Below are 17,071 nucleotides of genomic sequence, written 5' to 3'. Positions count from 1 at the left end.
ATCCCAGCATCAAAGCTGCAACAGAACAGAAGGGAGATAGTGCATTAATATAGTGCATTAAAATATTGGCCAAAAATAACATTTATATAAAGCCTTTTTTGTGTCGCGTAGACATACAGTACATTTAATCTGCATAATAACATGATATGGTGGTGAATAAAAACAGTGGTCAGAGCAGATTCCTGGTGCCACAGCACAGGTGGTGTTGTAGTCCTATCCCCAACTGAAAATATTGATCTAGTGATTAGTCAACCGATTGCTAAATCACAAACTACTAGGCTATCCCATAGGAATGAGCCTATAACCATACCAGCTGGGCAAGCTGACTTTGCTAGCTACCTAACCTAGCCCTAATGATATTGTCCTGCTCGATTGCTGTGCAACATATCAACTGACCAGTTGCTAAATGTATTTCACAACACTGGTTATTCTACTCACGAGACAGTCCCAATCAGCTGACATTGCTTGCTGTGTGAATAGTTTAGCTACGTACGTTGTGAGGCAAGTGTTGGTGACAAGGACTAGCTAGCTTGTAGTAGCTAACCTTTGAGAGCACTTTGAGAGAACAAGCACAGTAAACCAACTCCAACTCCTCAGGCCTTGAGTTAGGTAGCTAACACTAGCTAGCGTGTCATGCTTTGACAGCGCACCCCCCAAAAAATAGTGCGCGCTGCACATGTGTGCTTCTTTGGTCCTGGCTTACCTGCTTCTAGAACCCACCCGACGCCACTGGCTCTGAGGATGAAAGACTGCGAGGGTCCTCATATTTGTTTATTACATTGTCATACATTGTCCTTTTTATGTAAGATGTAACATGATTGTGTATAATTGTTTGGCGCCTGGTCCGTGTATAATTGTTTGGCACCCCATCTGCTTGAAACATGCCATGGCGTCATATGGTGCTGAGAATGAAAGCGCGGCTTCTAATATTTGGTTATTTCATTACCAGAATGTCATGGAATAAAGGGTCGCCGCCAAAGACATCTAAGAATTGATTCATTATCCTACACAACACAACGCAGAAGAGTTTCAGATTTTTCTGAAATCGCATGAGAATGTTTTGTGAATATTGTGAATGCATGGGAGCATGAATGGGAGATCGGGGGAAGGCTGACTGTGGAGCTGGTTCCCTAGTGAGTAGGCCTACTGCATGACAATCACAAATGAAACAGGTCTAGTTGCAGTTATGAGCAGCTTTCCCTTTAACAATTAGAGGAAAATAAACCATGCTCCTCCTGCAAATAGCTCTTCTCTTTTGAGAAGCACTCCACGCACAAAACAGGAAATTGCCAATTTTCTATAGCGCTGGTGCGCTGGTAGAAAATAGGTATTCTGACTGGCCTTCATGAAACCAAACCCCCATCACACCCACGTGTATTTTAAGATTACATTTAAGATGAAACCGGACCCTGGAGGTCGTTTATTTGGCAGTGAATGATACACACACACACACACACACACACACACACACAGTGTAGGGTGCGGCGATGCCGAAACACACACACACACACACACACACACACAGGAAAGTCCACCGATGAAATGTATCCTCTGCATTTCTGCCACCCTTGCTGTCCTTCCTCCGAGGGAAGCCTTCAGCGAAGTCCATGTGCTGACACTGACCTGAACGCAGCATTGGGCAGTCAAACACACAAGGCAGCAGGCAGGTACAAGGTAACACAGTTGCTGAAGAATTATTGTGTTGAAGAAAAATCCATTCAGGTTCAAAATAGAAGAAAAGAAGAAAACTCTTGTTTGAGCATTTCACTGCACAGCGGAGAGAGAGTTCAGAGCAGTCATCTCTTCTGAAGATCACTACATTACATTACATTAATTTAGCTGACGCTTTGATCAGTCAGTGGGCAGTTCATTCCACCGTGGGGCCAGGACAGAAAAGAGACGTGACTGTGTCGATTAACCGCAGGGGCCTCGGAGTGACGGGGCAACCAGTCGCCCCGAGGTAGCAGACAGTGGTTGAGACGGGATGTACGCATGGGTGTCGGAACCATTATACTGTAAGTGAGTGGGACAAGTCCCACTCACTTTTTAGGTCCAATAATATTGGACCCACCCACTTTTACCATTGTTTTCTGCACTTATCTACTCAAATTCAGTACATACATTTTATGTACTGAAATATTGAGTGACTCGGTGTGTGAGGACACTTTTTTTTTTTTAACAGCATGTACCTTTTTATCACTATTTCACTTGGACCCCCTCCCCCCGGTAGTAGCGTACACTTGGTTTGCTCCACCTGCAATACTGCACGGGCGTTTTCATCTGAGTCTAGACCATGGATGTATTAATAGAACTGGATAGGGTCACTCCATTCACTGACTGCTCGAAAGAGTGAAGCCCTATTGAACCGCGCCATCTTTGAAAAAAATGCGTTACTGATACCTTTGACATGCGCAGTCAAAGGTATCAATGACGCGTTCTTGTAGTCCACGAAAAGATTGCGTTCATTGCTCTCCCCAAGTTTTTTTAGAGTATCTCATCTCATCAAGATCAACATTCAGAGCCAGGTTTTATACTATTACCTCAAGGCTAGCCTCAAACAATGGCTTTTGGGATCAACCAATTAAGAGTTCAGCAAAGGTGAATATATAACTGGAAATACTGGACAGGCAAATTAACAATACTGTACAATCTGTCGGTGGCCCATTTGGCCAATCCCTTCCTTATCTGTCTGAGGTGTCTGGTAAAATTAATTAATATGTAAATTCAAGAAATCTTCGGGCTATCTTGCACGAGTAGCTCAACAGCTCACACACAGGGATCTGTTAATCAGTGTAAAATAGTTTGTCTCAGCACAGAGCTTAATGTAATACAGCAATGCAGGAACTTAATCAGGGAACAGAAAAGACAATATCATGATAAAATAAAAATGAAACTTTTACGTAACATATTATCTTCAATTGAGAGAGAATGATTAAGAAGGGAGAAGAAAAAGAAAGGATAGAGAAATCGTGAACCCCTGACACCGCCCCAGGTAGCCTGCCAACACGGCCCTAGAATCATCAAAACACTATCCAATTAAGCAGCCACCATTTTAGCCTTGTCAGCCAAAATGGTATTTAAAAAGATGTCTCTCTGTCAGAGTCAATCAGACTCCAGTCACCTCAGGAGGAACTAGAGTGGGTGGGAGGAACAAATCACTTGTTCTTATATACCTCCTCCTCCCATCTCTGATTCCCACCTATCGACTTTCTCCCTCTCCCTTTCTCTCTCTATATCTCTCCTTCTATCTCTCTCTCACACTTTCTCTCTTTCTCACACACTTTCTACCTCTCTCAATCCGTATCTCCCTCACTCCCTCACTCCCTCACTCACTCACTCACTCACTCACTCACTCACTCACTCACTCACTCACTCACTCACTCACTCACTCACTCACTCACTCACACTCACTCACTCACTCACGCTCTCTCTCTCTCTCTCTCTCTCTCTCTCTCTCTCTCTCTCTCTTTATATCTCTCTCTATCTGTCTCTCACTCATGCTGTCCCAGTCTGTGGGTACCAGTGTTCTATGCTGTGGTGAGTCTGGTATAACTGAGTGAAACGGAGGCCTGATGCTCTGCCCAGCAGTGGGGCTGGTGGTGGGGGTGTGTGGAGTACCAGGCCTGATGCTCTGCCCAGCAGTGGGGGTGTGGGGGTGTGGAGTACCAGGCCTGATGCTCTGCCCAGCAGTGGGGCTGGTTGTGGGGGTGGGGGTGTGTGGAGTACCAGGCCTGATGCTCTGCCCAACAGTGGGGCTGGTGGTGGGGGTGGGGGTGTGTGGAGTAGCAGGCCTGATGCTCTGCCCAGCAGTGGGGCTGGTGGTGGGGGTGGGGTGGAGTACCAGGCCTGATGCTCTGCCCAGCAGTGGGGCTGGTGGTGGGGGTGGGGGTGTGTGGAGTACCAGGCCTGATGCTCTGCCCAGCAGTGGGGCTGGTGGTGGGGGTGTGGAGTACCAGGCCTGATGCTCTGCCCAGCAGTGGGGCTGGTGGTGGGGGTGGGGTGGAGTACCAGGCCTGATGCTCTGCCCAGTAGTGGGGCTGGTGGTGGGGGTGTGTGGAGTACCAGGCCTGATGCTCTGCCCAGCAGTGGGGCTGGTGGTGGGGGGGGGGTGTGGAGTACCAGGCCTGATGCTCTGCCCAGCAGTGGGGCTGGTGGTGGGGGGGGGGGGGGGTGGAGTACCAGGCCTGATGCTTTGCTCTCTATTTCTGTTTTATTTCACTGGTGGTATTAGCCCTGCTTACTGTACACTTCAAGTCACTTTATTTCCATCCTTATTTGCACTGTGGACCTTATTATCTACTGCATCAACAATTCAACAGCCTCCATAATGTACAGGACCGTAGTTTTAAGTCCTTAGTATCTTAAGTTGCTGTTTTGTATTATAAGGTACTGGCTGCCTGCATTTCCTCTGGGATTAATAAAGTTTCCATCATATGTCCATCCACTCTCTCTCTCTCTCTCTCTCTCTCTCTCTCTCTCTCACTTTAATTAAATTCAAATGGCTTTATTGGCACAAGAATTGGCATGTTTACATTGCCAAAGTCTCTCCCCCCCCCACAACCCCCCCTCTTTCTCTCCCCTATACAGTATATCTCTCTTCCCTCAGGTTCCTCAGTGGGGGGATCATATTAGTCAACAAATGTTCTCACTGAAGCAGAACACGATATCCCACCAGTACCCTGCAGACACACACACGTTTATAAACATACTGTATACACGTTTATGAATGCATACTGTACACACGTTTAGATAAACACATACTATATACTGTATATATACTGTATATACACACACACACACACAGACAGTATCTGGGTGTTCAACACTAACACTGCTGCCTGTCTGGGTGTTCAACACTAACACACTGCTGCCTGTCTGAGTGTTCAACACTAACACACTGCTGCCTGTCTGAGTGTTCAACACTAACACACTGCTGCCTGTCTGGGTGTTCAACACTAACACACTGCTGCCTGTCTGGGTGTTCAACACTAACACACTGCTGCCTGTCTGGGTGTGGATACACTAGCCTGCTCTAGGAGCTTACGATCCATATATAGAAGGTCCTGGGACATTACTGGTGTTGTGTGTGTGTGTGTGTTAATAAAAGTTAACGTTAATAAAAATTAACGCAAATTCATCGCATTCATTCATCGATTTCTTCCAGTTGTAGGTGACACAATTGCCGCATCATTGCCTGATTAACATTATTGAAGTGAGAAACTTAATTTGGAACTCGAGGATAATCACTTTGCTTTGCTCTCTAAACGGAAAGTTTACTTTTAAAAAAACTCATGGGACAGTTAATAAGAGCGTGGTCATTTGCATACCATCGAAGCTGTTTTAGCCTAACTTATCATCTCTTTCTTTTGATTATTCTTTGATTATTCGGACTGTATATTTAGTATACAGTCACACACAGTGTATAGTAATACAATGGAATGATCGTTGAGTTGATACTTGAACAGGAAGAACCTACTTTGTAGGTAGTGTACAAAAAATACAGACAGTAACAAGAAAAGAAAACAAGAGCCAGAACGTGTCTCTATCTGCTTCTACCCAAACGTATTTTGGTTTTCAAAATAGTTTTCAACCGGTGGTCCGTGAGGGCATTGCATGTGGTCTGACAATTTTTTTATTTTCGTATTATTTTTTTAATTCATTTATTAATTCATTTCCCAGGACTGGCAGTAGTGTGTTGAAACTCCCAGGTCTCTGTGAAGCGTTTGAACTCAGCCCATGCATACTGTGGACCATTATCAGAAATGACCACATCGGGAATGCCACGTCTCGCGAATGTGGACTTAAGTGCAGTGATGACACCACGGCTTGTAGTGTCGGGGTATTTGGAGTAGTAGTCTACACACAGTAAGTACTCTGAGCTATTGAAGTGGAAGACATCAGTTCCTACCTTAGCCCAAGGTCGTCCAGGAGACTAATGGTTCTCTGGGGTTGCTGTTCTTATTCTTATTGCAGATGGCACACTGAGACACGACATCCTCTATTTGAGATGCCATGCCTGGCCAGTAGAGAATGTCCCTGCCTCTTTCCTTGCATTTGGTGATCCCCAAGTGTGATTTGTGGATCTTCTCCAACATCTCCTGTCGCAGCTGATTTGGTACAATCAGCTTTGCCGCCTTGAACAGCAAGCCTGATGAGAAGTTGATTTCTTTGTTGAATGACCAGTCAGCCTGTATTTCTTTTGTCACAGCTGATCTCTCACTTGGCCATCCTTCCATTGTTGTCTCTCTCAGCAGTTGCATTTCCGGATCTTCCAGTGTTGCTTTCCTGAGAGATTGTAGTTTCTCCTCCGAGATGGGTAGCTGAGGAGGGATCCAGTTGACTTCCAACTCCTCTTCCCGTAGGTTTTCGGTTTGTTCGTTGAGGTAAGCACGACTCAGAGCATCAGCGATGTGCATTTCTTTGCCTGGCTTGTACCCTTCGTGGAGCTTGGTGAAGTGGCTTCTTGAATGCTTTTGAGTGGTTTGTGATCACTCTCGACGTGTACCTCTCTGCCATACAGAATATGTACTGATGGAACTTTTCACATCCATAGACAATGGCTAGCAGTTCCTTTTCAATTTGTGCGTATACTGACAGACTGTTAGAGCTCGGGATCCATATGCCACTGGTCTGTTGTCTTGGAGTATGACGGCTCCCATTCCCTCTGAGCTGGCGTCAACTGATAGTGTCAGCGGTTCCTTCAAGTCATAGAATTTTAGGGTTGGTGCGTTTGTCAGGCTTTCTTTTAGCTTTTCGAAGCTTTTCTTTTGTTCGTCTTCCCAGTGCCACGCTGTGTTATCTCCGAGGAGCTTTCTGAGTGGAGCACTGATGTCTGATAGGTTGGGAATGAACTTGGCGAGGTACTGGATCATGCCCATGAACCTCAACAGTCCCGCTTTGTCTTCAGGTGGAGGTAGCTGCACCACGTTTCTCACCTTCTCTTGATCTGGTCTCAGTCCTTCGGCGCTCAGTATGTGACCGAGGTACTTGATCTCTGTTGTTCTGATTAAGCATTTTGTTCTGTTCAGTTTGAGGTTGTACTTTCTGACTCTCTGCAGTAGGGTGATGAGTCGTTGATCATGTTCTTCCACTGTTTCTCCCCAGACCAGAAGATCGTCGATCGTTCACGCGTAGGGTAGTGTGTCCCATTCCTTTTAGCTTCTAGGGCTAGGGAGCATATCGAGAGCTAGTAGACGTTCAAACAGCCCTCCAAAACGAGGGTTTTCAGATGCTGACTTGAAACCGAGGGGTAGGTGAAAACTCACACAATGCTTTGCGAACCGAGGCAGTGATATGAAACAAAGCAGCCTGGTGCCGTGAAAAAACATCGGGAAAAAGCCTAATATCTTCGCAAATAATCATTCTATTTTTTTTTATGGAAAAGCTTAGTTTTATGTAGATGCAACGGAACATGTCATTGGATCGTTATGACGCGCATTTCAGGAACAAACCCGCTATTTACGATGTTGAATCTAATCTAATCAATAGAACTTTGTGTAAACAACGATTTTTGAGTGACAGTTGATTCCATGTCCAGTGTATGAAGTCCGAAAAATAATCCAGTAGGTGTCGTGTATTAATTTGATTAAGCCCTAATTAGACCCAACCCTTTGTTCTAATTAAAGATGATATTACACATGTCAACTTTATCTCATGAGAGGCAGACAGTAGGAGAGTTCTCATGACGGGGCGAGCAGACAGGAATGTGCAGAAGGTCTGATACAGAGATGCAAGCAGAGGGGGCAAATGGACAGGAATGTGTGATCAGCAGAAAAGTACTAGAGATTAAACACCAGGTGTCTTATCTAAATGAGTGTTGTTCCTCCCTCTATAAAAGATAAAGTTGACACATGTCAAGATTATGTGCTATTTAAGTAAGTCTTATCTACTGAGGGCGGGGTTGTTTTGACAAAACAGATGCACACGCCGTGTAATATTATTGTCTTATGGATGAACATGCCGTGTAATATTATTGTCTTATGGATGAACATACCGTGCAATGTTATTGTCTTATCTACTGAAGGCGGGGTTGTTTTGACAACCGGGTGCACATGATTTACAATGTTTCACATGCCCGGAGAGGGTATATAAGGAGATGTAACAGCCAGTCTATCTGTGTGTGTCGTCTCGAGAACCCACCGGTTTTGTTGCCTATTCTGCTGAACGAGCAATAAAGCCTGTTGCATCAGACCCAAGTGTTACCAGTGCCTTATTGATTTAACTTCAACTACTGAACAAAGAACTTTGAAGATTTTAATTACCTAGATAAGGCGTTCAGACACGTCATAGGTTAGCATTTTTCTGCTCTTCCCTACTCATCTAATATCAGTGCATTTCTATAGGCAGGACTAACGTTAACTGCCGTTGTGTAATCATGCTTCCTGGCTGTACAAGAGATAGAGGGATGGAGGGATAAAGAGACAGAGAGATGGAGGGATAGAGGGACAGAGAGATATAGAGACAGGGGATAGAGAGATAGAGAGACAGAGGGATGGAGTGATAGACAGATTGATAGAGAGACAGGGGGGTAGAGAGAGACTGGGGGATAGAGAGACAGGGATAGAGAAATGGAGAGAGAGGTATAGAGAGACAGGGATAGATAGAAAGAGGGATAGAGAGACAGAGATAGAGACAGGGGGATAAAGAGATATACAGTAGAGACATGGATAGAGAGATAGAGAGATATAGAGACAGGGATAGAGAGACAAAGGAAGAAGGAAGGGCAGAGAGGTTGAGGAGAAGAGGAACAAGGGAGAGAAAGAGAGGCGTTTGAAAGGTTAGAGGGATTCTTCTAAGATCATTTTTTAATTTCATCCTCCTGGTTTTTTAATGACGCCATGAGGTAACCTAGGCAACTCAAATACCTTGTAGTCTGATAGGCTGCACCTTGGCTGTCTCTCGAAGCGACAAACTTAATTTGGACCTAAATGACCCCGTAGGCTACGTCGTTTGTCAAAAGCATCTTTGCCTTCAAACAAACTCAAAGGGGCAGATAATCAGACTTTGCTTTGCCCTCTAAACGTAAAGTTTAATTAAAAAAAACAAACTCCCAGATGGGACAGTTAATAAGAGCATGCTCATTTGCATACCATCGAAGCACTTTTAGCTTATCATCTCAATGCTAAACATGTTAACAGCTGTCAGCCCCATTAGCAAAGGCCTGAACTATTTTACACAAGGATATATCCATTTGGATTTCGGATGGAGTAGGTGACAACATACGAGTTGATGCTATAGGTGTTAGCAATGTATGAGAGTGTGTAACTAGTGAATCGCCTGTGGAAAAAAGGTTGCACCATAACAATTATGTGCACTCGCACAAATGCTCCCAATTGTATTTCAAGGTCCCACAGATCAAAAATGTACAACATAAATCACTGTAAAACACACAAAAAAGTACCTACTACGCAAAATGTCTACAGGTTGGCAGGTCTTTTTTTTTTTGTCGAGAGCTGGAGGCGGCATGAATTGTGTATGCAAGCAAAAGCCTGCGGAAAGACAGGTGGCTGTCTCACTGGTATAGGCTCTTTAGGGAGAAGATCCTTCATGTGTGCATTGATGAGACAGCCAGCCATCTTTGCAGCTTCTGCAGGAACTCCCCGTCTGTTTTGGGATTAAAGTGGTGGAGTGCCCTAGACTGCTCTGCCATGCACTATGGGCTTGTCTGTACCTCGCAAGCTTGGAATCCCTTGGTTTGTGCCCAAACAGCAAGGGCCTTAGACTATTATGAAATAGCTCACCAACTTAGACTTTTCAGCTGCTGTAATGCTGTAAAGCTGCAATGCACTGACGAGGTGGCCGAGTGGTTAAGGCGATGGACTGCTAATCCATTGTGCTCTGCACGCGTGGGTTCGAATCCCATCCCCGTCGGATGAATTTGATAGTTTAGCCACTTGCCTTTCCAGTGGTTAGATTGGGTTGAGCATTAGGTTGCGCAAATCGTAGCCTCGCCAGGTCCATCTGCTGCTGGCACAAACAGGCCGGTTAGCTCAGTTGGTTAGAGCGTGGTGCTAATAACGCCAAGGTCGCGGGTTCGATCCCCGTACTGGCCACTGGTTGGCTTTTCATTGCCTGTGAGTAGAACTAGCTGGCTGTGAATTCAGGAGCCAATCGTCATCTGACTCCTGCCAATACTTGTTTTAGCAGAGGCCTTTTACACCCGCAATGGGGCGAAGCAGGTGCCGGTCGGGGCCGAAATAACTCAGTTGGGAGAGCGTTAGACTGAAGATCTAAAGGTCCTCGTTTTGATCCCCGGTTTTGGCAGTCACGGTATTATTTTATCACGTAGACAAGTGCCACTGCCAGCAACTTTTCTCCAGCTATTCAGAAAAAGGCCCTTCATTTACAGCCCTTGTTCTCACAGCCTAGTAGCTATGCCGCTATCCCCACATCATCCCACACTCCTGAAAAGCCTTCCCTGGCCGGGAATGGAACCGAGAGCGAGGCGGTGAGAGCACCCAATCCTACCAGCACTGTCCGTCCGTTGATGAGGTGGACGTCTCTCGCCAGTGTGCCACACTCTCATCCAAGTAGAGTGAAGAGCGTTCCCTCACCTGCTTCCACTTGTGCTTTGGGAGTACCTTTCCAGCAGTGCCTGAGGGATGTAGCTCGGTGGTAGAGCGCATGCTTCGCATGTAAGTCGCCCCAACTTAAATCCTCGGCATCTCCAGTTTTACCATACCAGGACATACCAACAGGGCAGTTCCAGCTGTCCATAATCTGCCAGAATGTACACATGTGACCCCAAATGGACAAATGCCCCTGACAGCAACTTTTCTCCAGCTGCGTAGTCAATTTCCCAAACAGTTAATGAAAACACGGCTTGAACTGACCGGGAGTTAAACACTAAGCAACAACATCTAAAGCAACAATGCTCAGGACTCTACCATCAAGACCCGCACTGTCAGTGACGATGGAAGTGGCTCGTTGGTCTAGGGGTATGATTCTCGCTTCGGGTGCGAGAGGTCCCGGGTTCAAATCCCGGACGAGCCCTGCTAACCTTAAGGAAGCAGTTCATGCAATGTTCTTGTAGTAGTACAGGCTACACAGTAGACCAGGGCCGCGTTACCCAGATTCGCCTCTCAAGGTATACCTTGGTGAACGGACAGTTTTTCCTACGAGTGTTTCCCAGACTCACAAACTCCAGATTGAAATTCATCAGGACAAAATAGTGGAATCTAACTGCACGTTAGTGGCATCCATTCTTAGAAAATAAGCCTGTTGATCTGTTAACTACTAGCTATGGGCTAATTTGCTACTGTACATCAAGCACCTACTGTAGCGTTATGCTGCTGTATGTATGGTGTATTCTCTGCGTGATTGACAGGTGAAAGGTCTATTGAAATATATTCATTTGGGGGGTTTTGCCAGCAAAAAAATTATATAGGATCAATTTACGATTAATTGTGATTAATTAGTTACAGATCATGTGATCATTTTTTTGTCCTTATCTTGATGAAATACAGCCTGAGTGACCACAGTCTAGCCCTAGAGACAGAGATGCACTTCCTCCTGGATTGTAAAAAAAAATGAAGAAGAAAAAAGCAGGAAAGCACAAGAGGCTCAATTACTGGAAGAAATGTGAATCAATCAATCAATCAATCAATCAATCAATCAATCAATCAAAGCTTTATTTGTATAGCGCATTTCATACCCAGAGGCAACACAATGCGCTTTACAGAGAACAAGGGAGGTGGGCATACGACCCACCCCTACATATTCCAGAGGGAAGCAAAAAAACAGTAATCACCCGGGGGCCAGATAAGTGAGCTGTAAAAATTCTTCCCTGACTCCTCTCAATCAAGCATTGTTATCTGATGAGGAGAGACTCCCAGTAGTTGAAAATAATCGGGGCCACAGCGCTCAGAACCGGTGCAGGACCAATATACAAAAACTTTGATCAATAATAAAGAAGGGTCCGCACTCAAAACTATGTTTATGCTCTTTTTTTTTTTTTTTAATTCGTGATGGTGGACAGACCTGACAGACACGTTTCGGCTCTGCCTTCTTCAGTGTTTAGTCCCAGGGGAGGAACGCTCAGCTTCCTTCACTGGGCGTCTAGTAGCTGAGGGCCACAGCCAGAGGAACAGTGGGTGAGACACACAGTCATAACATACATACTAGGGGTGTAACGATACACTAATCTCACCATATGATACGATACACGATATTGGATTGACGATAACCATACGATATGATACACTAAGGGCAGGTGTGAAGTGTTGCAGTAGCGCTGCTGTTCACACCAAAGGTGAATTTCTCTCACATTTCTCCACACTTTGTGAATTTAGAGCTTAACTGTTGTAATATCATGGATAGGCCTAGAGACAAAAGACGTGTTTGTTACTAGCGTTGTGTAGCCAGCGTTCACTGATATACAATAAACATATCACAATATTGTTTTCACCTTGACGATACGTATTGTGACGTTTCTGTATCGCAATATATTGTGGCACGATATATTGTTACACCCCTAATACATACTATACATAAATACATAAAACACAAAAATAACATACATACTATACATAAATACACATAAACATTACACATACATACAGTAAACACACACATACAGTAAACACACACACCCCGTGGGTCGCCTCACAGTGATGAACACAAATACACACAGTGAATGAGCTTCGACAACCACACACACAACACACATACACACACACACATGCTTCTGCGGTCGCCGGTGGAAATTGTTCCCTGCATTTCTCATTCAAGCCGGCCTCCACCAGGGGCAGCCAGGAGCAGTGGGCAGCCTTGTCAGTGGCGCCCAGAGACCAAGTCCAAGTGCTCAGTCCTGGTCAAGGACCGCACTGAAGATCTGTTCTTCTGCATGTTTTTCATATTGGGTTCTTTGTGAGGAAACTATATAAATGAAAGTTATTATTATTAAGGCCCGGAAACCGTCTTGCTGTGAGGCGACAATACTAGGTTGTGCGCGACCGTGCCGTACATGAGTGATTTTGGGGTTCAGTGTCTTGCTCAAGGACACGCCGGCACACAGCCGGGAGCTGGGATCAAATTCAGGTCCTTACAATCCCGAGCCGGCAACACTATACACACACACACACACACACACACACACACATACACGCATAAACATAACACTATACATACTTACACACTCATAAACATAACACATCACCACTATACATACATACAGTACAGTATTATACATACATACATACATACATACATACATACATACATACATACATACAGTATTATACATACATACATACATACAGTATTATACATACATACATACATACATACATACATACATACATACATACATACATACATACAGTATTATACATACATACATACATACATACATACATACATACATACATACATACATACATACATACATACAGTATTATACATACATACATACATACATACATACATACATACATACATACAGTATTATACATACATACATACATACATACAGTACATACATACATATATACATACATACATACAGTACATACATACATACATACATACAGTATTATACATACATACATACATACATACATACATACATACATACATACACACACATTAACATACAGTAACACATACATACTATACATAAATAAATGCACACATATTGACATACACATACATACTAAACATTAACTGTTTGAGAATGTAGATGCAGTTTGTGAGCTCAACAGAACAACTTCAGATTGTTTTATCCTGCCACACCAAGCACTCCGTGTCCTTGCACTCTACCTACACCCCACAGCGGCAGGTCCTTCCGGCTCGCCACACTACCTATTATAGGCCAGCTACGTCGTCGAAAAGGAGATAATAACATGCTCTAGGACTCCTGTTCCCCTACGGAGCACAATTCCATTAATCTAGCCGGCACAAGTTCACAGCTGAGACAGACCAGTTAAGACAGAGATGAGCCTGCTGGGTAATGACTTCTAGTGTTCCAGTCTCTCTGGGTCGGTCTGTTCAGGTTGTGGGTTCAAACCAGTTCATTCTGAAAGACCAGTAGTAATCCCTGCGGAAGCCCAAAAGCTCGCTGCTCCAAAAGCGGTCAAACTCCCCCTGTGCTTGAGCGTCTGTGTCTGTGGCCCAATCCCAAACCAGCCCCTACCCACTCCCACTCCACCACCGAGTGGCCCAATCCCAAACCAGCCGCTATCCACTCCCACTCTACCACCCGGTGGCCCAATCCCAAACCAGCCCCTACCCACTCCCACTCCACCACCGGGTGGCCCAATCCCAAACCAGCCCCTATCCACTCCCACTCCACCATCGCGTGGCCCAATCCCAAACCAGCCCCTACCCACTCCCACTCCAACATCGAGTGGCCCAATCCCAAACCAGCCCCTTTCCACTCCCACTCCACCATCGAGTGTCACTCCAAATCAATTTTCTCTTGCAGCTGTGGAGTGGAGGGCGCTCTCAATTGAGGGGGAGTATACCTAAATGGACAGCCACATGTGGGACGTCTCCCCAGCACAACAGGGAAGCAGCCGTCACCATGGAAAGCTTAGGTGATTTATGGGAAAAATGTTTATGATTTATAATAAAAAAAAAAAACATAATTAAATATATAAGTTTATAATGAGAAATTATCAAAAATCCAAACGGAGACAAATAAATCAATCAATAAATAACTTATTCCCATGCCTCTGCCAGCATTTCTTTCTCTGTGAAGAGACATTTGCATGACGCAGCCTAATCAGCTGCTTTGTTCCACTGTCCCTGTAAATAATGGAATATACTGTATGATGTACATTTGACGTAAACCTAGGCCTCGTTTGACTTATTTTTATGTCGGCTTTGAATACAGGCTTTTAAGAGTGCTACAAGTCAAGTGATCTAGGGATAAAGTGATGTTCTCCTATTTTGGGTTTTATCTTTTGACACCACATGCTGTGATTTTCTTTGAGGCTGTGAAATCAGTGAGAGGAAAACAAAAGTTTGAGTGCTGTAGCCTATCTAAAATAATTGGTGTAGGAAGACGGAACTTTTTTATATGCTGTTTCCTCCGGCATCGCTTTGGCAGGTGCACTTCCTGCTATCAGGAGCTTCACCGAAGCAGGCTTGCTATTTAAGGGTTTGACAGTTACTCACACTCCAAGCGCACTCCACACTAATTGGATTGGGAGAGGGGGATAGGGCTGGGCTTGAGATCGGGCCTGTCTCTTCCTCTTCCTGGGTTATCTGCCGTGACCTTTTACCTCAATACAGACCACTCCTACCCAGACACACCTCAACTCTACTACATCTGGATACAACCACTCCATTCACTGACCGCCATGAAAAGTGAACGCCTATTGAGCCGCGCCATCTTGTCAAATTCTGCGTCGTTTGACGTATGTCCGGTGACTTTTGTATTTGCGCATTTGTGCTTGAATGTCCTAGTACAACTGTGCAAGTACAAAAGTCACCGGACATACGTCAAACGACGTGGAATTTGCCAAGATGATGCGGTTCAATAGGCGTTCACTTTTGAGTTTGAACGCTGGGGGCTTGACTCAACTCTCCATCCAGGGTGGAACTACTGATCCACTGATACACACACCTGTACATATACAATATGGGATCTGAAAATAATAACTAGCCTGGAATTAGATGCTCGTAACAGTACATACATTGTTTGATTGTTTGATTTGATTGATTGATTGATGAACTTTTTAATCATTCTTGTCATTTAAAAAAAAAATCCCAATTGTTGTTGTTGATCTGCTTTGGCAATATTTACTGTGTACAGTATGTCATGCCAATAAAACTATTTGAAATAGAGCGTTCTAGCATATTAGCATATCTATAGCAGTCGGTATACAGAAACTGACAACCCTTCTATCTTCATTCCTCTTCAGGTCGCTAAAGGTCTACATAGAACTCTCTTCAGGCCGGGAAGAACCCTTCAAGGTTCCGGCAAGTACAGTAACCCCTTGTGGAGCTGGACAGGGTTCTATTCAGAATGGGGTTCTATTGTTCCAGCTACACCACAGCCTTGAGGTCCAGCAGCACTGAACCCAGACTGTCGTAGGGAGAAGGCTCAGCAATTCAGCTCTCAACTCTCAACTGTCAGTTCAACGTGTTGAATTATAAACCAGCCTCGACTAAGCCGCCGCCGCCACCGCCTGTGACAAACAAGACACTTTGTCAGATCAGATCAGACTTCCAACATAACACCCTGAACAGTTACCCCAGCAGAATGTCCTAATGCGGAAACATCAATAATTCATGAACTACAGAAACAAACTCTCTCTCTCTTACACACACACGTGCGCGCACACACACACACACGCACACACACACACACACACACACACACACATACTGGCATACACATACTCGTGTACAGACACACACACATTCACTCACACACACACAAACACGCACACAAACACACACAAACTCACAACACACTCACACACACACAAACATACAAACACACACACACACACATGCGAGCGGAGTCGAGACATTTTTATATAATTACAGCCAGCAGAACATTTTTTTGACACACAATCCTGCATAATTTTGAATAATTAGCCAGCGTGGTGTAGTGAGTCAGGGCTGGTAGAACATCTCCATGTTGAGCTCCCTACAGCTGCAGGCTACTGAGCCCTCAGCTCCCCCTCTCTCCCCACCATCGCTCTGCTGCCATCAACAGCCCTAACCCCCCTCCCCCCCCCCCCCCCCCCCCCCCACACACACACACTCCCCCCAACCCAACCTCCCCCCACTCCCCCAAGCTGTGATTAAAATGTAGATCGGTCATTCCTCATACGTGTGTTTACAGCTTGTTTACAGGGTATATTGTTTACCGTTGACAGGAGGTCTTGTTCTATTTTAGCTGCGGGTCACGTTCGACGTCGTCCAACGGAGCTCGGACCGAGCCGTGTGTGAGAAGGAAGTGTAGCGGAGGTGGTTCGGAACCACGCTCGTGTCGTGTGATGATGATGGGTAGCCCTGCCTGAAATCTCCGCCTGGATTCTTGGGGGAAGAAAGTGCTCTTTGGTCTAGCGGTAGATGTTTGGGGTTCCCGTGCAGAAGACGGGTGGTTCGATCCCCT

The 17,071-nt window shown here is 45.1% G+C and overlaps 1 protein-coding gene across 1 annotated transcript in view; it reads right to left on the bottom strand.

Annotated features, from left to right (window-relative positions):
* Window positions 1-16,112: 16,112 nt before the first annotated feature.
* The window catches only part of otomp (otolith matrix protein), a gene marked incomplete at both ends in the record, with an annotated part of 20,909 nt that continues 19,950 nt past the window's right edge, over window positions 16,113-17,071 (bottom strand). Inside the window, one exon of the mRNA XM_084451030.1 lies at window positions 16,113-16,133. Coding sequence (XP_084307156.1) covers window positions 16,113-16,133 — 21 coding nt within the window. The remainder of the gene's footprint in view (window positions 16,134-17,071) is intronic.

This window comes from Borostomias antarcticus (genome assembly GCF_949987555.1).
Source record: "Borostomias antarcticus genome assembly, chromosome: 16".
NCBI lineage: Eukaryota > Metazoa > Chordata > Actinopteri > Stomiiformes > Stomiidae > Borostomias > Borostomias antarcticus.
Note: the sequence above shows the minus strand (reverse complement) of the source record. Positions and strands in the feature narration are given on the sequence as shown.